The sequence below is a fragment of the Stegastes partitus genome, unplaced genomic scaffold (assembly GCF_000690725.1).
Source record: "Stegastes partitus isolate 25-593 unplaced genomic scaffold, Stegastes_partitus-1.0.2 Scaffold952, whole genome shotgun sequence".
NCBI lineage: Eukaryota > Metazoa > Chordata > Actinopteri > Pomacentridae > Stegastes > Stegastes partitus.
In genome coordinates this window covers 132,964-157,661 of record NW_007578683.1, presented here as the reverse complement: position 1 = coordinate 157,661, position 24,698 = coordinate 132,964, and the positions used below count along the sequence as shown (strand labels likewise).

The following is a 24,698-nucleotide window of genomic DNA, read 5'->3' as shown; positions in this document are numbered from 1 at the left end:
CGGTAATCTCTCTCTGACAGTCTGAAACGAGCATCTACTCAAAAGAAAAACAAGAAAACAAAACCAAAAGAGCGACTCGGCGGGTAGACAGAGCAGACCTGCGCCGTCGGAGGCCAAACTGTGATCCAGGAAAAGATGAAAACAAACGTTTCAAATGAACACGAACAAACAAACTGTGAAATTGAGCTGCGCTGCTGAAGCAGTCGGCCTCTGGACTGAACCAGGGACACATTAAAGAAGAGCAGGAGAACCACGGACAGCATCTAACCTATAAAAAACGTAGGCTTCATTGGAATTGAATGCGATGGACTGGGTTTGTAATGAGGACAAGGCATCACCAATACTAGAGCTGATAAAAAATAAATATTAGCCTAAATGTTGTTCTCAAAAGCAGCAGTTTGTTGCTACAGAATTTTTCAAAAGAACAAAAATGGGCAAAAATCAGGAAGAGAAATAAAGACAAAGCCTGAAACAGATATTAGGCAACACAACATTTTTATCATTAATCTACTCTTTGCATTAATTTCTGAGACAAAATGACTTCTACCATCATTCCCAACGCGAGCACTTGCTTTATTGATTAGAAACTCAACATTGTTGGTTATTGGACTACTCATTAGACAAAATAAGGCCCTGAAAAAGGCCTTAACCTGGGTTTTGTTTGGTATTTTTCACTTTTTATTGACTCAGCAATGGATTAAATAATCAATAGAGCAATCAATAATGACAATAATGGCGACTAATCATGATAGAACCAGCAGATGGCAGCCTGGTCTCAGCTGGATTAAGCTGATGAGCACTAATTGATCTCAAAATGTGAAGACAGGAGGTGGACCCAGTGTGCAGAAGGTTTGCTCGGTTAAATGATAAACTAACAACATATTTTAGGAGCCTAGCTTACTCGTTTCATTTGTCAGACTTTGAGCATTTCCTTAAATTACTCCACAGTGCACAAAACAAAGCCTTAGTTATATATATATATATATAAACTCTTTTGGGGTTAAAACTCGGGTGCATCGTGCATGTGTCTTGATTGTTTAATTAAGCAGAAACTTGCATCGTGCTGTTTTGTTTCCAGCCTGGTTAGTTTGAAATGTAAAAAGCCAGTTTTAGGAAGTTAAAAGATTGTTATGAAAGGATTTATTTCATACAACAGTTCATATCTTCTAAATTTGCTGCAGCACTCAACACTATGACTGAGTTTTGGATTCAGTCCCATAATATGTCTCCTTAACTTTAGAGATAAAGACATTTTCTGCAACTTCTCTTTATTTTCTTCACTAAAACAAAGAAACCAAAGTTCTCTAATATCTAATCTCTCAGCACAAGCAGCTGCACAAGTGCTTCACTTCAATAAAGCAGCTCAAAGGCGTTAATTTTTAATTTAAATGGGTAACTACCTGACTAAGCCTAAGTAAACAAGATTAGAGTTAGCGACCCGTTTACGTCAATCCTAACAAGTATTAAGGTTTTATATCGAGCCGAGTCATCACTGGTCTAAAAGCCTGACTTCTGGGGTTATTTATCTAAACCAGGAACTGAAGCTGTCAATGACATGTTGTTTCATAAATGCATGGCATCCCTCCTGTCTCAGCTGAGGATTCAAATAAACACAGAACAGAAACCGACTATTTTCCAGCAGGACTACACGAACAACAGCAGTGACTCCTTCATGCCACGAGCTGTTGTTTCGTTTGGTTCTGCATACGTTCCCCATAGGGTCTTAACGAGAGGTAATAAAGATGAGTCTGATCATATCTGAGTCAGGCATCACGTCCAAACATGCCAACGTTCTCATGTCACCTAAACACCTACAGAGAATGACACAAAGCCCGACTTTTTCCTCTCTCACCCACTTTCCCTGTTTCTATTCTTTCATCTGGTCTTCCTCCTCCTGCCAGCCCGGCCTTCAGCAAAAACAAATGTTTAGCTAATGTGCAGCACAGATGAAAGAGTGAGCTATGATCAAAGAAGTTTGTCATGAAGTCCTGTCAAAACCTCAAACATGATGTCAGCCTCTCTTGTAATTATCATTTTAATTTCCTCGTGCACACTCGTCCTGCCACCGTGAGCAGATCCCGCTGCCACGTAACTCCAGCCTGGCTGAGTCTGCAGGACCTTTTCTGCTTTGTTGTCCTCTAAACTTTCTTCACTCTGTGTTTGGAGTTGCTGCTGAAGTTGAGAGAAAAGTGAGATTTCCTGTTTGTAGATAAAACAGAGGCGAGCTCAGGTCCTGAATGACAAACTGATACAGACTGATATGAATGTAGAGAAATCAAACTGGATTGAATAAGTTGTGGGAGGGCTTTAAACTGGTCATAAATAATAGGAAAAAGCACATATTTCTATAAAAAGACTGTACTGTTGTGCCCAGTCACCCCCCAAAGTCCCATTCTGAGTCAAACCTTCAAAAGACAAACCAGACAATGTCCCTGTCTTTAATTTAGGGTTCACGTTACTGTTATTATAGCCTGCACACGCAACACAAACATGCACACAAAATGCACACCTGCATCCAAACAGCAGCTTCCTATTCCATCAGCAGCCGTAAATAAACTGTTTAGTCTTTGTTCGCTTCCCATTAAAGCTCAAATACGCAGAAATTTTTCGCCGACGCATGAGATCCAAGCTGGACAGGAAACTTTGGGAAGAACAGGACGTGATGCTCAAGTTGAAGAATGTCCTGCTGCCTCTTCAATGGCTGCCCACTGAGGGAACACACACACACACACACACACACACATCTACACAGTGCAGTTAGATCTAACAAAAGGTCTGTGAAAACAGGAAGTACTATAGGAGTAACATTTCCAGGTCGAACCAACAAAACATCCCCGGCATTCTTTCCCTTCCAGAAATACACTGGAAAAATCATCACTGGCTCAAAAACACCTCAAAATATGTAAAGAGACAAAAATACACAGCGATGACAGAACTGAAAGTGAGGGAGGAGGGCTGGAAGGTCACGACGGTCAGCGAACATGAAAGGGAAAACGTTGCTTATCAGAGGTTACAAAAGCTAAAAATGTTCTTTTGTGTCTTTGTTGTGGAAAAAAAATGTGTGAATGAGTTCTCCACATTGGAGGTGTTCTCCCTGTGACCGTGGGGTTTCCTTCATCCCACAGTCAAAAGACGGGCAAGGCATGAGTTAAGATGGAGCTTAAAATGTCTCCTACGACAAGAAAACATAAAGACATGAGGTCCAATAAGGGACAGTTTTCTGATGCTAGCTCATGTGTTCACTTTACAAGACAATAAATTTAGAGCAGACGCTTTAACCTGTCATGATAAAGAAAGAACTAAAGGAACATTAACGATTGGCTCCGAAATGAGCCCAAACGGACGACACCAACCCACCTGAATGGAATACAGCCACCTTTAGTTTCATGAATCACATCTTTGCTTTTTCTGCTTTGACCTGTCAGAATGCCCGCTGCCTCGCAGCTAGAAGGTCGCCGGTTCGCGTCCCGGTGAGGACACCCGGGATCTTTCTGCGTGGAGTCTCCATGTTCTCCCCGTGCAGCGTGGGTTCTCTCCGGGTTCTCCGGCTTCCTCCCACAGTCCAGAAACATGCTGAGGTTAATTGGTGATTGTAAATTGTCCGTAGGTGTGAATGTGAGTGTGCTTGGTTGTCTGTCTCTAAGTGTAGCCCTGTGATAGACTGGTTACCTGTCCAGGTGAACCTGCCTTCACCCTGAGTCAGCTGGGATAGACTCCAGCCCCCCATGACCCTGGTGAGGATTAAGCGGTGTATAGATAATGGATGGATGGATGGATGGATAGTTGAGCAACTGTGTGTGTTTCTTTCATAAGGAGAAATGGGCGACATCAACAGCCTCCCAGGATTAATACATTATTTTTTGTCCATCATTATTTATCATTTTTCTAACCCTGAACTCTCCAAACCAACACAGACTGCTGGATCTACTTTTTTATTGTTTACTGAACCTACAAAGTGACATCATGTCAAATATGTGGTCAGTGTGACTGCATTTGGTTCAAACAGATGACAAAAAGTTAAGTTTAAACTCTGCAAACACCTGTTTTTGTATCGCAGCTCAACAGCCAACATGGCAGATCATCTAAACAGAGCAGCTAACTTGTCCGTGTTAGATCACGAGTAGATATAATTCTGTTTTCAGACTCTTGTTTGCATTTCAGTATAAAACAAGCAGGTTAAAACTAATCACTTTGCTACAAATGCTTTTGTTTTTGTGCTAATTTATACTTCATTGAGGCCAATATGTCTGTTAACCAAGAGTTCCTGTGGCTATTTTAAAACATAATCTGAATCTGTTCATTTTTGCTGAGTGTTTCCAGGTAGTGAAGTCCATTAACGGCCAAAACAAACAGGCTGGTACCTCTCGCTGCCGTTCGCTGTCAGTCGACTTGACAAATTAAGCTGTAGCTCTCTTAAAATGATGTTGTTTTTGCTGCTGTTTTCTCCTGTCAGCATTCACAGCATTCTTTAAGACAGTGGACGTCTTAATTAGCAGAAAAATACGGCACTAGTTAACAGCCGTGTGGGTCCTTTTTCACCCTCGGTTGGCTCGTTAAAATGCCTATAAAGCATCACCCCGACGTAAAAGCTAAAGTGGACCCAAACACACTGCTGTCTTACCCTCCACTGAACTGCTGGGCTGGCCAGTAAATTCCTGCGGTACGCCAGATTTAGCCTGCAGGCCTTCCTTTGGCCTGCTCGTCTTTCAGCAGCACAGGACAATGCAGCAAGTCTGAATTAAGTGTGTTTCATTTAAAGAATGAACAATGGTGTCAAGGATGGAGGCAAACTGCTGCTGACAAACAGAACAAACAGTTAAATCTCGAGCATCCTTCGAGGAGCCAGCAAAGATGAGAATAACCTCCTTATTATTATTAATGTAACGTAAACCTGTCGGACACAATGCGCCCTTTTATAAATCAAACACAAGCCTCCGTGTCGAAGCCTGCCGAGCAGAGTTTAGCAGAAAAGTCGCACAAAAGCACCATTTTTAAATCATCATCTCTCCTCGCCAACTCCACATTTCCTTCCTCTGCGTTTACATCATATAATTAAATCCACTATGTACATTTTCCCTGCCCGCTCCATCAGCTGAAAAGGCCATTTATTCAGAAGTGCTGCTACAGTAAAACACTGCACAGGGGAACCCCAGTGAGTGATTTCCTGATGTTTCCAAGACAAACCTATTGAGAATTAAAAAAAAAAAAAAAGCCCCTTCTCCATCTCAGTTCAGGTCTTTTGGGTTTTAATTGAGCTTAGAATAACAGAAGGGGGCATGCAGGATCATTCCTCACCTTTAATAACACACATGTACACACGTGTGGAAGCAGACTGTGGAGGTGCACATGTGATGCAGTTATACGGGTATTTAATAGACGATATAATGAACCTAAAAGGATGAGGAGCTGCATTTTGTGTCTTCAGGTGGCATCAAAATCTCCACAAGGACTTCTCATGTAGTCTTCAAGTGAAAAAATTGAACACAATTTCGCAAAAAGATTAAAAATCGTCTGAAAAAATGTTATCAAAAGTTAAAAAAACAACATTTAAAATAGATTTCATGCGTCCTGAATGTGACGCAGCCTATGCCTGTGTATCCTCACGCGGCCTACGTACCACCTTATTCTCATTTTCTGGATCGAAATCGTGCCAAACCGCTGCTCTGGTTTTTACGAGGTGTCATCTGTCAAACTTTCCACCTTGCTGCTTTACAACATCCTGACATTAGCGCAGTTAGAGGGGGGTTAGTCACGTCTGCAGCCAGTGACGGATGACTGTACTGTCCCATCTCCTGCTAATATCGTGCCGTGGCTCTTTCCATCACCGAGGCTGGGATGTCGGAATAAAGAAACGTTAACAGAAAAGTGAGCTGGCTTTAAATGACAGAATCCCAGAGCTTTTGTATGAAACAAGATTCAGTTTCTTAACTGTGTCTTGCTGCGTGTACAATAAAACCAAACAAAAGTCAGATAAAAATAATAAAAGAGGTACTTTTAGGTTGCTCCTTGTGTGCTCCGGTCAAAGCCAAAAATAACTGATTTAAACTTCCAACACACACACACACACACACACACACACACACACATTACCTTTACACGTTCCTAAAAACAGACCTAATAAGAAGCACGGACGTCCATCCATTCACATGCCATCTCTGCACCAACAGGCCCCTCGTGTTATTAAAGGAGGTGGTAATGACTTCTGGCTTTTGACTAAGGGCTCTTTTCCACTGTTAAAACTATACAAGAAGAGCCAAGTGTGCGAATGTGTGCATTTCATCATCCCTGGGCGAGCTCAGTGTGTGTGTGTGCTGTCTGGCAGCAGACTCCTGCAGCACCGTCCAGAGGGTTCCTTGTTCCTACAGTAATGACTAACACCAGCCTGGCGAACGCTGTGACGTGATTGGCAGAGAGTCGGGGTCGAAGAGCAGCAGGGTCCCGCCCAACGTCGAGGTCCAGATCCGTTATTAGAGTCAGTGACTCGTCAATCAAAGCCGGTTTAATTTACACGCGGGTGGCCGAAGCTGCCAAAACACAAATAATAGCTCCTTATGAGTAAGAAGCACACAAACCGTATAGAAACACTGATTCATCCACAGAAGTCTGCACAGATTAGAGGTGGTTATACCGTAACACTGACTGTCAGCTTCACACAGTCTTGTTCTCGCAGGTGTTTTGAGGCCAAATTTGATTTTTTTCCATGTTTTTGTTGCTGACTTGGAAGCACATGAGCTCAAACCCTTCAGAAGAAGTCACCGAAGAGTCAAACTAAGCGTGTTTAATGCTAATTTTATGGAAAACAGACTGCTTTACCGAATAATCTGCATATTTTTAATAATTAGTTCAGTCATTTTTTTAAAGAAAAATGCTAAAAAATTAATGTGGTGATGATAAATTAGACAGGTTTGGGTCTTAAATGGTTCCTCAGACTAAAACAAGCTACTTCATTAAGCTATCTTGAGCATCTTTTAAACATATTCTGTCATTTTACAGAAAAAAAAAACAATCAAGAAACTAATCTGCAAGTTCACCCATGATGAGAGTTATTTGGTTCATTTATTAGCCGTTTGGAAAATCTGACTTTGTTGACTTGGCAAAACTAACTTGCATTGAAAGAGCCATTTGTTACCCAAACATGTGTGGCATGTGTGCAGACTGATGCACTCATGTCTGCTCACACACACACACACACACACACACACACACACCAGCATTGGGAAATCCCCTTGAAGTCAGACGAGCAGGACATACCAGACACTGACACACACACACGGTGGAATTAACTGGGTGAGATTCTCATAACCAGTAGCATTCCTCAGACGTTTCTGTCTGTCCACTGGTCGGTCTGCGTGAATGACAATTTACAGTATACAAGTGTGCGTAAATGCTGCTTTGTGCACGCCTAACAGCTTTAGACGGGAGCCCGCCCGCTGCAGAAACGGGAGCAGAGAACCCGCAAACGCTCCGAGTGCTGGACGGCTGATCTGGTTTCAAGCCCAGAACAAGACGCGTCGCTGCCAAACAGCTGTCTGAAGCTGTCCGGGAAGACAAAGTGGTAGTTGTAACACCCATAAAGTCTTCCACACTGGGTTTAGGACTCATTCAAGTTGGGAATTACGGAAAGTATCAACGTCAGGGAGACAGGAAAGTTGATAAAAACAACAAAACGCACGGAAAAAGTGACTGTTTCTTCTCTCTCAACATGCTTCTGGAAAATGTGTTGCACTTCAGCCTTCATCCACTAAGTGGCAACAGCTCAAGGGTCTGCAGTTAATTGACGCTGAAGCACTTGGAAGACTTGTGCACGTCAATTTAAACTGTGAACAAAACTTATAGCGAAGGAAACTTGATCCAAAACCATGTAAACTCTTCAGTCCTGCCCTCATGTGTAATTTGTTTTATATATACAATATGCATGCAGTGCTGTGTAAAAGCACACTCTTGTTCATAGAAATATATTTCATGTTTGACAGCATGCTCAGTTTCACTTTTACGTCAAAAAGTTGTGGATGATTGGCAAGAAATTCAGTAAATATTTTTTTTAATAGCCAACATGATTCAACACAGTTAGGTTTCCAAACACAGATGAAAAAACAGAGTCCTGCTCAGAACAATGAAACTCTACATGTTGATCTCAGATCTGCAGCTTTCACCCTACAGTCCATGTTAAGATGCCAACTGGAGTCTAGTTCACCGAGTGGAAATGTTCCTGCCATTAGTTCCACTGACGAGGTGTGGGGTGGTCAGACACTATTTGTCCTCCTGCACCAAGTACGGCATGCAAAATAAACATTAGATCACTAGCTGTAGATTAACAACAAATCAAATAAGTGTGACACTCGTAGTGACAAAAGTTTTATCATCTTTCAGCTCATTGCCTTAGCTTACAGTTTCACTTCACTCTGAGGAAGCTGCGCTGAACGCTGCACATGTGAGGTTTGCTTCTGGTCACAGAGAGTTAAAAAATGTTAAATCTGGGTTAAACGTTGTCGCTTTTTATCCAATCATCCAATGTGGCCTTAAGCACTCCTGGCTGGGCATCTTCAAAGGAGTGTCTGGCTTTATCAGCAGGTAAAAACAATATACTCTGGTGGACACACAGCTTTAAAGCTATCAGTAGCAGCTTTTTTTCCACAAAAGAGTAATTAGAAACCCTCACCATGCACACAGGCAGAAACACAGCAATCTGCAGGTAAAGATAGACGAGCACTATCAGGTAAAGAGTCAGGTGTTGATCTCAAGGGTTTCAAAAGACCAAAAACAGAGCAAAAGTTGAACTTACATTCATTAGGTGAACAGAAACACGACTCCAAATGAATGTCACCGTGTTTCCAAAAAGGTTAAAACAATGACAAGTCGACCATTTTGTTCATCTTTTTCCATTTTTTATATTTCACTTACTGTCGGACTGCACTGCTGACGCACACAACGACAACAAAGTTCGCCTTGAAGCACTTAACAAGACAACCTAATGATTATCTCAATTCATCTCTCCATTACTTTTCTCCATTAATCGATTTGTTTTTTGTGTATAATGCATCAGTAAAAGATGAAAAGCCTCCATCCACACGCTATGTCCACAACCTACTGATTTACTGTCACATAGGAATAAAGAAACCAGAAAATATTCAACTTTAGGAAGCTGGAATCACAGCAATATGACTTTTTTTTTATTATTATTATTCAGACCAATTAAATTAATTGTAAAATATTTGACAACAAAGCAGTTAGTCATTGCAGCTCTAATATTCAAGACTGCAAATGTTGTCATCTTGCCAGTGGCTCTTTTTAGCTGCTTGCTAAGTTCTCATACATTCTATCGTGTGCTTGGCCCTCGCAGACACTCCCTCCTTCACGCTCATCAGAGTTTATCTGCTTCCCCTCCGACACCCCAAAGGTCAGAGTTGGCTTCCTGTGAAACATTCTGCATCTGACAACACCGCTTTTATGTGTGTTTGCACGTCTGGCTAGCAGATTCCGAGCACACCGGGAAAAGGACAGTGGCCTCCTGGCCGTCTCCTCCCTCACCTTCCTTCCCTTCCCACCGCTGCGGGTCAACGTCAAGACAACGCCGGTGTCGGTAAGCAGAAGAACAAAACAACAACACATCCGTTTCTGGAAGACAAATGCTCGAATTCTCGCTTTGAAGTCACGAAACTGCGTGCAGGTATTTCGCGTGCGTGTCAACGAGAACGATGGTGTGTCTGCGAATGAATCCATCGTGGCGGCGTGTTTACCTCCTGACTGTGAGCTTCAGTATCCTGTACGATCCCTTGATGAGGATGAGGGCTTCCTGCCTGCTGCCGTAGAGGGCGGATCCGTTTATGTTAATGAGTTCATCGCCAACTTTCAGCTTCTTGCAGTGGGCAGCCTTCCCTCCATCCTCGATCTGGAGACAAAGACGTGAATTGGTTGAGATGAAAGAGAAAAGTTGGAAGGCAAACAGAAGGACATTCACATTAAGAAAGAGAAAAAACTCATCGTAAGAATAAAAAAGTCACTCAAAGATACATGGACGCTGCCAAGCAGACTCCTATAAAACCCACTTTTGGAGACATTTTTGTTAAACTGTCTCTGTCCCCATGGCAACTGTGCCCTAAAGAGCATCTCCAAAACAGGCCGAACCAAACATCCCACAGAAACTCATCACATTCCTCTGTAATAGACTGTGTGTGTGTGTGTGTGTGTGTGTGTGTGTGTGTGTGTGTGTGTGTTTGGCACAGCGGTGACCGCGGGTCACACAGTGGTGAAGCCTTGTGCTGTTAACGCATTGCTGGGATGCTTCGGTGTGTTTTTTGGGCTGCAGAGAAGTGAAAAATTGACGAGTGTGCGGTGCATTGTGGTGTGAGGTTTGAATTCAGTCATAAATCACACATGAGGGGGAAGAAAGGATGAAAGGAATAAAGAAAGACAGGAACACACAGACGGACGGGCTAACTGACCAGCTCTCACACTGGACCACCAACAGGAGGAGAAGCAGGCCAGCAACGATGAGAAATCAGAGGGGGATGTGATCCGCTTTTAAAGTGAAAAAGATGTTTTCAAGCATGTGACTTTGTTGTGTACTGGAGCAGCAGAACAGGATGCTCTTGTGCTGGAAGAACGATGATTCCTAAGCAGCTTTAATGGATCCAAACTGCAAACATAAAATGCATCAGTTTGTTTGTGACAAAACAAACAGACACTGAGCTTCTGGAACAGAAAAAATAAAACCTTTCATGGTCTGTAAGTGAACAAATGTTACTGCTGTTAGTACATTATATAATTTAATTAATCATTCTGAGTACAGATTAAAATGTTTATTTGGTTCTGAGAAATCAAAAAAACTATCAAGAAACAGAAGTTGCATTTAAAGGATTTGGGTCTAGTTAAGGGAACGTCTGAAATTAGCTTTCTGACTCACTAGCCACGTGAACTGGTGCATGAATGAATCCATCAGCCGGACATATTGTAGAAAAGTCAAAATAATAACTCCCCTTTTTGTAACACACATACATTGTTTTCAGTCCATTTGACTGATAAAAGGGTATTATGTTGAATATGTTGAATGCATCTGCTATAAATTGTACTTAAACACCATTTAGCATTTGGATCACCGTATTTTTTGTATTAGGGTCTGCATGAACTTTTGTTTTGACCAAATATCTGTAAAAATAATGGCCCTTCCATCAGCCTCAGTTGAACTGTGTGTGTCTCGTGCCACTTATCAAATGCTAGCATGCTAACACACTGTAAACATTACACACAGTAAGCAACACATCCTAGCATCGATGCTGTCAGTATGTTAGCACGCTGATGCTAGCATTTAGCTCACAGCACCACTGTGCCCAAGTACAGTCCCACAGAGCTATTAGCATGGCTGTAACTTTAAGTTTGTCATGTCTGCAGACTACTGAGAAGAGAATTACAAAATTAATTTAACATCATTTTGTTTGTTCACACAGTAGAAGTGAAAAGCGACCACAACCTTAAACATGTTTCTCATGCTTAGGTTTGCCAAACTGATAGTGTGTTACTCAACAAGTTAAGAATGTAAACCTCTGTTCGTATCTGTGAAGGCGATGATAAAGTGTTGTTTGTTTAGTATCCAATAAAAAGAGTGACATCCTTAAGAGAGTACTTTGGACAACATAGACTCAGTTTGGATTAGAGTTTGGCAAGCGAATAAAGGGCATTCATGGGTTCATGGATGATTAATACCAGTGGGAGTACGCCAGATTAAATGTTTACTGTTATTTTTACGCAAGTGTTTTCCACATTTTACACTCGACCAAGAGCAAGTGAAATCCGGTTTTCTCTCCTTCCTTTTCAGGGGTCACCGAGCAGGTTCGAATTTGGCTTTATTCACCAGCCCTTTGAGATATCGAACTCAGGTGAATTCCACTATTAACCCAGGAAACCGGCTGTTTAAAGATGCTTCCAGGGCAAATATAAAACGCCGAATTCCTGTGTGAATGCAGTGTGGAAATGGAGAGCAGACTTGTCCCTCCCTCCCTCCACCATTCATTCATTCATTCATTCTCTTGTTCTGCTGCTGCACAAATCAAAGGAATGCATGTCATGGAAACACAGGTCTGATTTTACGGTTTTAGGATTTTACAGACACGCAGTGGGGAGCGCTGCCTGGGAGCCAACTCAAACATAAATCGAGATCTTTCATATATTAACTCATGCTCTCTACCATGTTCTCTTGGGCCTAATGCTGTCACGAATTCTGACTTCAAAGGTTATTATTTTAAAATCTGATCCTGCAGTAAAGCCACTCCAAACATGGAAAACCATCAAGCGGTCAACCACATTTGAAGTGGGCAGCTTTATCACAACTTTGGGTTTTGAGGCTGGTCACGTCTGTGTTTGTAGAAGCTAAACCATTTTAGGTGAACTGGTATCCAGTTCAAGACCTGCGGGATGGTTTGACGCTGCAGTCGGGTTTCTAAGTATGTTGAGACGAGATTAAAACCAGTCTAATTCTCTTTTTCCTCCTTGTTTGATCTGTTTTAATCTGCATTCCCACAAAAAAAAGTCTAAAAGGAGGAACAAAAGTTTGGTTACATCTTTAAAAAAACCACATTAAGAGAAGAGAACTGACAAAGTGATGAGAAACACGAGGAACAAAGTGACGTGAGGCAAAGACAAAGTGCTTTTAAGAAACCATAACTTTTGTTAAGTTGGATTAATGGTCTCTCTGTGTGCATTGTGCAGCTCTCCACCTATGCAGAGTGAAGGATTGTGGGAATTCCACCGACGCATAAGCTATAAAGACACGCTAGACGAGCCAACAGAGCGTGATGCTGCTCGTGGGTCAAAGGCTGATTGGCTGAGAGGTGGGCTTGAACCAGAAATGACAGCAGAGATCAGCGGAAGAACCGCAAAAACCAAAAAACAACAAAAAGAAGGGGCCGTTCATTAGTGCCACCTCATGCCTGCCACGAGTAGCTGCAGTGGACAGCTGCCTTATGACTGTATTGGATAACCACGAATATGAAAACCAGCATCATACAAAGGAGTTCTTTGTCTGCTATGATTTCATTTTTTTTTCCATTCCAGGAACAAAACAAAAGGCCCGACAACAGCTCAAACACTAACATGAGCAGCAAGTAACAAGCTGTGAAAAGAAGCAAAAGTAGACGAGGTGAAGCGACAGGAAGGAACAAAAAGTGACCATAGATGTGTGAAATGAGTCTACTACGTGATTGAACGTTGCCACCCTCAGCACCAGACTTGGTTAAACTAATTATTAATATTTGATTAATGTACGTTGTTGTTAACTGTCCACCGCTAGCCGGGGCTGCAGCCTCAGCAGACAGTCTCTTCACATGCTAATGCTCATGATTTTGTGAGCCAGCAACATAGAAAGTGGAACAGATCTTTAAAAACCTGCACGATTTAGCAGAATTATGATCTAAGAAATGAAAACAAGGCTGTATACAGGGCGTGCCACCATAAACTAGCATTGGTTTTAGTCTGGTCTACTCGCGTAGATTAAAAGTTCAGTTTAATCAACAGGGAAACTAGTTGTAAAGTCAAAGCATCAGCTGATCATAAAATACAAGATCATGCACGGTGCAGATCTTACTAATCATGTCTGTTTTGGTTGCTAGTGCCCTGATGGTGTGCCCTTGAGCAAGGCGCTGAAGCATGAGCAGGTTCAGCTAAAGTTCACCTCTGACCCCGACAGAAATAAAACAAATCCTCCTCACAGGGCGCGATGAAGAAAAATGTACATCACACTGAAGTGCATTCAAGCATTACAGCGATTCGCACATACGTTTTCTAAAATCTGAGAAAATACACACACACACACACACACACACACACAATATGGCCGCCGGGCTGAGCTGAATGCATTTGACACAGAGTTTATGTTCAGTTGTTTCTAATGAGTTTTTCATTATGAAAACAAACCAGAGGCAGAAACGGCTTCAGTGGTGAGATGTTTAACACTGCTTACAATGAGGATCACTGTTCTCCCTCACACACACACACACACACACACACACACACAAACACACACACACATATATATATATAAAGTTCCCAAAAAAACAACGTGCATGGTTAGGAAACACAAACACAGCAATAATATGACCTCTAATTATCCAGCAATGTAATAAATGCAGGACTGCGCTGAAATAAACATTGCTGCTAGAAGAATAAAACACACACACAAACACGAGCCCTGCTCAGCGCTTGGCTCTGCTAAAACTATCAGCGCATCGCAAGGCTTGAAAAGTAATCTGTCATTTTCCCACGGATATATGAGGAGAGGAGCGAGGGAAGGAGACGAGGAAGAGAGGGAGGAAGGAGAAGATGGAGATAAGGGGAACGTCCTGAGAGGACAATGAGGAGAGAATGAATGACAGGAGGGTTAGAAAAAGAGACTGTATGAAGGGATGACAGGACGCAGGAAAGAGGCTAAAGAGAGGCGGGAGGAAAGAAAGGAGGAAATAAAACACAGGAGATGAAGGGAAAAGAGAGAGAATGAAGATGGAGAACGGCACGGATGAGCAATAAGAAGCAGCAGAGAAGAAAGAAGTGAGGGAGGAGACGACCTCGGGGCAACAGGCTGTAATTTGTCACACACACACACACACACACACACACCTGTGGGTTTTATATACCAAACCCCAGCAAGCAGGTATGCGGGCCGTAATTAGAGAGCGGTAATAAGAGAGTTTATTATGGACGGAGCAGGCAGATGTATGTTTCTGTGTGTGGCTGATGAAGTCATTAACCAAAGCTCATTTCTTGACACAGGAGGGGTTGGAAGCCGTTAGTGGTTGCCGCTTGACATCATACCTTTCCAGACATGAGACAGAGAACCGACTTTCCAAAAAGAATGACCAACGTGTGATGTTAGTGGTAGCAAAACGGGCCAACGCAGTGAGGATTTAAAGGGCTGACATACGCAGAGGTACAATCTTGGCACAGCGTTTCCTTCGTTTGAATCGCTTTCTCATCACATTACGATTTTCATATGCACTTGCGATGTCTTTCATCTGTGGCAGCAATTACAGATTATTTTCATTGTCAATTAAGTTATTTAGTGTATGAAAAGTCAGAAAATGGGGGAGACTGTCAATCTGCTGGCCTCAGATGTCTTGTTTTGGGCTTCAGTAAATTAGCATTTCAAAGAAAGAATCTGTCTATTCAAGTTGGAACAAAAATCATTTCTAATTATCCAACAATGAAAATTACAGAAGCAGCTTTTCTCGCTGGTATCTGAAGCAACATGTGGAGCTTTCGTCATGCTGGTAGGGGTGAGGATTTAAAATGAAATAGTTCCTGTGAGTCAGAGCTGAGCTACGAGAGCCTAAGTGCTGCCCCTGATAATGGACAGACAGCCGTAACATTTCAGTGTACAGGAGAAGAACTTTAATTGGTATGAATAGTGTCGATAGCCTCACTAGCTGCAGTATTGGTGGTATCGGCAGCTACAGCAGATCATGTGCACCTGTAGGGGTAGTGGCTGTTGTGTAAGTCAGTGTAGTTACAGGGGGAGGAGAAATCTACACAGCTTTTGGAAACGAACTAGCTTGAAAACTTTAACGCAGTGTTTTAGTCTGCTGGGCAGGAAGAAACTTTTGGAGACACCTGTGTTCCCTTTCAGATTGAGTGTTCATGTCACTGTGTTAGTTTCCTGATTCATCGTGTCCCTATCACATGACCGGTTTCCAAAAAAAAAACATGTGGCTTGACAACCAGCTGTTCACCCAACATAGATAACGAATCAGGCTACAGGCGTTGTTTACCTCGTTCTGTAGTATTCTGTACAGCTGAGCAACCAACCCCCTGAGTCACGTTTTCACACACATGCCCAGTGCACATGAACCGCCGTGTGAAATATGCTTTTATGCACGTTAGTACGTATGGAGACTGAATTTGTGCGCAAACTTTTGGTGTAAATAACAGCAGTACAGGTACTAGAGAAGTACTGGTCGGGGCAGTTGTAGCAGCATCTTGTACCTGTGGTAGATTTATTGCACAGCAGTAGCCAATAGAGTGCAAACTGCATTAGCATCAAACAGGCTGTTTCAATGTCTACACTTTTGGCGCAATACTCTACCTGTTTAACTACATCGTAAGCACACCTTGCAAACAGCATTTAACGAGCAATGAAAGAAGTTTTGAGTCAATGCATCACAAAGCTGGAGAGCAATGTGCACGAAACGGCTCAGGGTTTAAACCTTTTTCAGCCAAATGTGCCATCAGTCACGTGCCAGACGGTTATAAATAATGTGCATAAAGGCCAAACTGCCAGAGAAGAGATGCACGACTGTGGTGCCAGTGTATCTTAGTCTTTGTCCCGCGCCGGCTCCATGTGATGTTTAGCTGATGACAAAGGGGGCTTTTCTTCTCCGTATGTATTTAATAAGCAACTTCTCAGCTGTTTCTGTGCGAGCTTCAAAGCTCACTTTCACTGCAGCGTGACCTACATGTCTGCTGTGCAGTGTGTGAGTGCCATGCTGCTGTGGGATGTCCAGACAGGGTGAGGTCACCCCAGGCTCTGGGGGAGTCGGAGAAGAAAGGCCTCTCTGTTTGCTGAAGCACACACAGGTCAGACACACCCTTTTATATTTAGGTTGAGGGGTGACTTCATGGTGTCGGCTGTGTGTGTGTGTGTGTGTGTGTGTGTGTGTGTGTACAGTGGCAGGATGCCCATCATTGTACCCTGGTAAGAAACGGGAATCCCCACGCTGGTCACAGGTTGTCATCACTTTGCTATCACCTGACACACACACACACACACACACACACACACTGCTAACGGCATCGAACAACAGGCTCTTTATCAAACACTGAAGCGATCGGCTCCAGTCTGAAGATCATTAACGGAGGGGTACAAAAAGATCCTGCAGCAGAGTGTGCGTCTGTGTGTGTGTGCATGCGTGTGTGTGTGTGTGTGTGTGTGTGTGTGCAGCTCTGACGGAGATGATTAACATAGGAAAACATCTGCACTTCAGTATTAAACAGCAGGAGAGACCCGAAATGCTTCCCAGTTCACATGTGCGTGTGTGTTTGTGCGTGCTTGTATTACTCATGTTGTGGGGACGTAAATCTGTTTACGCTGTCACTTTGCGGGGATTTTCGCTTCCTTTCGGAGACACAAAGCAACTCCTCATCGTGTAAATCATTACTTTGCAGGGTGCAAATTTGGCTTGGGGGTTATGCAAGCGGCGGTTGTTGTTAAAAGAATGTAAGTCAATGCAGTGTCCTCAGAAGTGATGGAAATTGTGGGTCTGCCATCGCAAGGCGGTGCCCAAACATGTGCATTTAAAACCTCACATTACTGGAAGGTCGAGACAGAGAAAATAAGTAGTTCTCTGAGCGATGCAGCTTGGAGAAAGGGACGCAATAACACACACTAGAAGATTCTAAAAAACGCTGGCAAAGGCTACAGTTTGGGAAAAGTCGTGTCATTTCTTTCACTGCGGAGATAGAAAGCAATTGAAATCTGTATTTACACACATTTGCGCGGCGCTCTCAAACACACAAACGTTGGCAGGAATCGAAGAGAAGGAAACAGTTTTTCGTTTGTTTACGTGAAGTCGTCCAGAGAATACAGGAGGATTTATGCGGGGCTCAGAGAAGAATTTACACTCGGAGATCGAAATCAGCGTGTCATATGTTTGAATGAAACGAGCTTAAAGGAGGATTTCACTGATAATTGAGCTGCACGTGACATCCACATGCAAAAACACACACGGGTGAGGAGCTGAATCTCATCTCACGTGTTCACAGCAACATTAAATGTCATTCAAACGGCACAAACAAGGAGGAAAACAAGCTTTTAAAATCCAAACTCATGAGGAAATCTGTTCGTTTTATTGCGCCGTCATACATCATACTGTGAGCTCATCTGTCACCTTCTGGGTGTCACGGTTTACAACACCTCCTCACTTATCTCAGAACAATTAGGCAGTAAATAATCACCATTACTGAAGGAGCTTTTCCAATCTAAGGAATGCAGGCTTAAGATTGTGTTTATAAAATTCTTTGCTGACAGATAAATATTCATTTTATGCCACATTGCTTCTTGTTTATACCTCTTAAACAGCCTGAGTGAATACTTTTTAAAGAGTTTATAGCACGCTAGACCGGATTTTAATGACAAGACGTTGTGTACAGATTGTAAACTGACTCAAAAACTAACACAAAAATGTAACCGGCAAGTTGTCATTTGCATGCTCTCGTTAACCAGTGGGCTCTCTGCCAGATAATGCTGGACACGAACTCGTTTGTATGACAGTCTGCCTGCGGTGCACGTTTTCAGTTTCTCCTGGAAGACAATCACAGCACTGCATTGTGGCTGTACACACAAAACATAACTAATAAAGAGACCGTTAGAGTGTATTTCAGCTTCTTCTTATTGTCTCACACTCAAACAGAAGAGCGACCGCCGTCTAGTGTCATCCATTCTGATCAGTGGGAATCAGGAAATAACCCAGATTAAAGAGGCAACCTCTTGCAGTTGCATAAATGATGCATGTACGTCACAAAAGAAACCTACAAAATTAAGCTTTGGGGCAACAAGTGGTGGCGACAGAGTGTATTTTAAAGACTGAATGATGATCTTTTTTCTAACCTAACTACTGCTTCTGGTGTCTAAACTGAACCTAATACCAACTGAAAACACAAGTAAACACAATCATAGCTTCACGATCATTAAATGCGGTTATAAAGGCCTGAAGTGTCTATACACGGGGGAAATGTGTGATAATATTTTAATTTAATGGTATAACATCTGAAACAAGTGTTTTGTTTTTATCCACAGACAGTTTCCGGCGGCTCACAGTCAGAGCAGTTGGTTTGGATTGACATCAAACTTCCCCGCTTGTATCCTCAATATGCAAAATTAAGACGTATTAGAGAAAACACAACCGTTGACTAACTGTCACAAGCTTCAATAAAGTGGGAAGCAACATCCAGCGTTTCAAACTGTGCCGACTCATTTCAGCGAGGAAGCATCCAGACTGCCGATTTAATTCCTCTGAGCAACCTGGTTTCTCCTGTAAACACAGTGAACGATGCCCAGTAACGCCCGTCTCCTGCTCGGTGCACCAGAGCCCGAAATAGAGCCGTCAACCTGACGGGTCAACACATGCACCGAGACCCTGCAGAAACCCCCACTAGTGCTGGGTGGCCCCCCGGGACAAAGACCCAGCCAGGAGGGAGGAGGATGCTCTCCCTGGACCCCCTGTTGCACACCAGCTTCACGCTCCTGCTATTGTTTGCGCTGCCACTCTTCATCTCCCAAACATAATGCCTGCGTCTCAACCGAGAAAGTAAATTTGGAAACCGTGGTTTGCGACGTGGAAATACGACCGGGGGAGCTGGAGCCTGCGCTGCCAGTTCTTTCTGCAGCTCAGAAGGTAGAGCCCAGTTTCTCCCACATTTCCTGTTTTGATACCATTTGCGTTCACCTTAATTTCCAGCAGCGGTGCGGAGCTGCTTGTAGCCACACGGCTGAGTCACTCTGGGTTTGACCTACTCCCCAGAATGAGGTCAGGGATTGTGAATGAAACATAAACTCAGCTTCTGTGTGGGAAGAGCAAAGCACAACCAACACCAGAAATAGAGGTTTAACTCCCCGTGTTGGTTCTGTCAGGGCGCAGTGGCTCCTGGAAGTTGCTCAACATTGTTTTCTGTCCATAGTTTTTACCCCAAACACGACTGAGACAGAGTTGTGATTCCTTGCTCTGTAAATAAAACTGACTTGAACCGTGTTCTTCAGTGGGCAGAAAACGTTCCTGTAGATAAAGAAGTTGGATAAGGTGGCCGATCATCTTCTATAAACTGCTTACAAGGTATCAGAACTAAGGTTCGGTAAAAAAATAAAAATAAATCTTGTCCAAAACTGACAAAAACTTTAAAAAACAAACAAAAAACTAACTTTACTTAAAAAAGAAGAGCAGAACTTTAGCACACTGTGGCATAAAGTCACTCCATGACAAGCAAAGCTGAACAGAAAGCTCTGTATTAAATTAACATAATATATACTTGCCTTTAAGCTTGTGTCTTTTTCATTAGCTTATTGGGAATAAACATTCTGCAAAATAAGTGACGTGAAACTCAAAGTTTAAAGTGTTTCCTTACTGATGGAAAAGGAAAAAAATTTAATAAAATGCATCTATCATCTATTTTGCAATGTTGATGGCATCTAACTTCAGTCATAAAATGGGCCAAATATATGAAATGAAAGCAAGACTTGTCAGAGAAGCTGCTATTAGACCTCATTGTCGTGCAGGTGTTTTTTAAAATGCTGCCTCACACCATCCAGTCCGACACATCTGCTCATCTTCATTAGAAATCTGGTTCAGATTTGTAAGATTTTATCAGGCGTTTCTACAAAGCATCAGTTTGCCTCCAATAAGAAAAGCTTGATCAGAAAAATCTGCCTCGTCTGATCCCGTTAAGACTTCAGCAGCTGTTTAACGATCTGCTGACATGGAAGTAATCCCAGCAGGAAGTTATAGACAGAGTAAGTAATGCAGGCGGGGCGTTTAACGGAGTGGCATGATCCTCGTCAGCTGATGAAGCTGCCCATCTGGCACACAACAACGTAGATGGTTCCATTTTTATTGCTCTTATTTGCTCTTAACTCTATCACATGGTCTGTTTAGTGCCCTGCAGAAACTTATTCACAAGTTGGCTCAATATGAACTACATGACGATTACGTATAATTAGGTCTTAATTCATCTCATCCACTTCTTTAAATTAGGACAAATATTGTAAATAAACTTTCAGTTTCTCAGTTGTGAGTTTTCTCAGTTTTATCAAATGAGTACATCTTTCAATTTGAGCTTGTTGGTCTAAAAACAAGCCGTTACATGACTTCACATTGAGTTTTTAGGCCTATTTTCTGACATTTTATACACAAAATCATTATCATAATAACTAATTAAGCCTGTGAAATGATCACTAATGAAAGTAATGATTAGCTGCAGGTGTGAATCACTGGAGCAGCCACACAGTGTAACGGTGTACCGATCAGTTCAATTAAAAAGATTGTTGTAAAGGTCAAAGTTAATTTAGCATTAAGTGAGAAAAAAGTAGTGCAACATCAGATTTATTCTCCAACTGAAGTCCACAGGTTTGAATCAAGGGAGTAGCATATTTAAAGATGGATGTTATTTGACTGAATGTTCCTGATGTGCTGCATACATGACAGATAAGCTGCTTTCTCCTCACTCTTTCACACAGAAACACACACCCTTCATCAACCTCTGCCCTCCGCTCCGAGCCCTGTGAGGTTCTCCTCCCTTCCTCACACCCACGCTCGCACAAGGCCTTCTTTATCAGGGCGGGAGGAGGGGAGCTGCAGGGATGGAAAAAGAAAAAAGCTCCCACGCTCACACCAAAACCACCAACAGCTACATGTGTGTGTGTGTGTGTGTGTGTGTGTGTGTGTGTGTGTGTGTGTCGGTGTGTGTGTTTGCATGTATACTGCCGTCTAGCTCCACCGGTCTCTGGCGTTTCATCTGGGGTGGTGCTGTCCTTAAACGGCTTTCTGTGGAAAAACTGAAGGGGGCTATGAAGACGATGATGCCCTGAATGCATGAGCCTTTTGTGGGTGAAGTTCCAGTGCTGAGGCCTCGTAAGAGACGAGATGAAACAACATAAACAGAGATGGGAAACGAAACAAGAAATGAGAAGCGCTGAGAGGAGGGAGGAAAGGAAATTGGAGAGCAAATACTCCAAAAAAACGGACAAACTCTTGCACTTATTGGTTATTTTCAGGTTGTCAAACTGTCAGCGCCGACTCTTCAATCACCAGCCTCCTGAGTTCAGCCTGGAAACCACAGAAACATCCTTTGAGCTCAGTCACATGGACCAACACCAGCATGTGAGTAAACGCTCGCTCGTGAACACAAGTCACCGCTGCCTCGCTCAGGTTAACAGTGTGTGTTTTGTTTCAGGCTGAGGAGGAATGCTTCTTGGTGTTTCTCGCCTCTCGTGCCTCTCGGCGTGGACGAACTCTCGCTCACGGCTCGATCACACACGTCTACAGAGATACTCATCTTCACCGTCTCCTGTCACACTGCTTTCCATGAAAATTTATCACGAGTGATAAGAAGTGATCGGAGACGCTAGAATATTTTTTGCTGCATTAGCACCCTGATGTTTCCAGCTGTGTTTGGAAGACTTTCCTGGGTTGCACTGGTGGGTTTTACTCCAACAAGACGTAAACAAAAGTGCCGGTTTTTAATCTAACACTGCAAACACATGGTGCAATACTCAACACATCTTAAGTGACAGCTACCCAGCTCACGATGAAGATAGAATTCATCCTGAAATAAACCTCTGTGACGCTCAGCCCTCAGCACACACATGCAGCACAATGCCTTCACTGTGGAGTTGCAACACTCGTGGAAAACAAAACACAGTCGACTCCCTGCGCTGCCAGGAGATGTGTCCACTTGGCATTTATTAAAACCATTCGAAGCATTCCTCCGCTTGCATACAAACCTACACGTCTGAGCCGACTCAGTGGCTTCTCCTGTTTGTTTTTGATCCGGAATATTTTCAGTAATTATTTAAAATGTGCCGCGGCCACTTTCTGGTGGGTCTCCTCGCTTGTATATTTTTATTAGCTGCACTCCCGAGACGAAACTAAATATTTTAAATTCAAATTAAAAAGACTCCCCCTCTCGTGTTTGAAGAAGTGCCAAAAAATGTGGCGATACATTCGGACGGAAAATAGACAGTCCCCGAGTCAGGCGCCGCGTAAATTCACAAGGACACAAAAACGGCAATAATACATGTGAAATAAATTCACAGAGTGTTAACCTCTGCATGCATTCACATTTTAAAAGGGCAAACTGAAGGAGGAACACATAAATAAAGGGAGAAAAAAACATCATTATACATTTTATGAGGCCATAACAATTTTCACCTCTACAAATTGCTGCAGGCTAGAAGCACAAATTTAAATCAGATGTAATTTGTTGCATGAATTGCTGGTGTCTGTCCACTATTTGTCGTTTAAGAAGCAAGTGAGCAGCAGTAAGCACACTGAGTATCAGCTGCAAAGGGGTGAAAAAGATGAAAAAAGGCCATTAATCACCTGAAAATTCAAAGAAAACAGACGCCACTGTGCCGCCCATGGTGTTTGATTGACAGGTGATCTTTGGGAAATCCTGTGCAGAAACCCCTCAGCTTTACACCAAAGATGTTCTTACCACCTTAAGCTCCAGTAATGCCATTAAAATCTGACTTAATCTGTGAAAACAAGGCCCTCATTACAGTCCCCCGAGCAGCCGGCCACATCAAAGCTCCGCTACCCACAATCCCTTTGTGAAGGAGCACAGCGGCGGCGCGCTAACCCGCCGACCCCGAAGAAACGGCAACCTGTCGAACCTTAACCCTCGGCCGTCACCGAGATCGATGCATCATAAAACACAACCAGCCTCCGACTCCCATAATCCTCCACAACAGCACCCCTACGGCACACACACACTCACACGCTGCCTCCTTCTAATCCACCACAACACTGACACTTAACCTTAAGTGGCAGTCACAAAGAAACAATACACACTTTGTGGCTGTGTCATAGCTGTCACATGAAGCACACACACAGGAGGGTTTGTGTATATGTACACACCAAGAGGGGAAAAAGTCCATTTTGGGGATGGATTTGTGCTCTTTGGGTTGAATATTAGAGATGACACGCATCTACAGATGAAATCAGTTCATCTCAAAGCGTACTTTGAGGCTGCAAAATAACACACACAAAGAAAAAACAATGGTCTGTTGTGCTTATCTAACTCCTGCTGTGACATTTGGAATACATAATATAGAAAAATATTTCATGCACACAACATTTAGTGTTGTTTTTAACATGCATGCAGCCAAATGTGACTTTTTTCAGAACAGAAGTGGAAATTGTTGGAAATGCTGCACTGTGCTCGTAAAACAAATATATAAGTTCATATAGTCAATATTGACCCAAAAATTCAAACTTTGGTGGTTGAAGTGGCATTTTAGCAGCATCAGACTAATAATACAGCACAACGGTTTGCATTTAGAAAGAAAAACATAAGCTCTTTACTCCTTTGGAAGTAATTTCTAAATCTATCGGTGACTTTGCAGTGCAGGAACTTGAGGCAGGTGCAACTTGGGGCTGATGTTGCAGGAATGACCTCCGAATCGGCCAAAAAAATGCTGCTTGTTGTCTAAGTTTAACTAGTCAGTGTCTCAAGAGTAACTCACCCAGACAAGGTGCCTGAAAATGTCCCTGAAAGAGGCTCGATTCTTGTGGTCGAAAACACACGAAGGTTCAAAGGCAAGTTCCTGCAGGGGTATCTTGGCCTTATCTGGAGTTTTCCAAGAAGTACACACAATTTTATTGCTTCGTACTAGATACAGCATACATCCACTTTGTCCAGAACCAAATCATACATCCAGCACATCCTGTTGGTGTTCAAGTCAGAATAATAACATATGGTGATTGATTATCATGGTGAGTTTGAGAAGGGCAGGTATGTTCTCCACTGCAGCCAGAGCTAGGCTAGCTGTATTTATGCTAAGCTAACTTAAAGTAGTTAGTTATGATGCTGATATGTCACTGAAACGGTTCCTATAACTGGTCATCAATCTGTGTGATAAATAAACAGCATCACTCCTGTTATTCAGCTCTAATCGTTACACATCCACACTTTATCTTTTTCATGCACACACACACTCACACACACAC

The 24,698-nt window shown here is 42.7% G+C and overlaps 1 protein-coding gene across 2 annotated transcripts in view; it reads right to left on the bottom strand.

Moving 5' to 3' along the window:
• The window catches only part of shroom4 (shroom family member 4), a 72,029-nt gene that overhangs the window by 33,604 nt on the left and 13,727 nt on the right, over positions 1–24,698 (bottom strand). For both annotated transcript variants that reach the window (XM_008294268.1, XM_008294269.1), the window contains exon 2: positions 9,738–9,889. In XM_008294268.1, the coding sequence (XP_008292490.1) occupies positions 9,738–9,889 (152 nt within the window). The remainder of the gene's footprint in view (positions 1–9,737; positions 9,890–24,698) is intronic.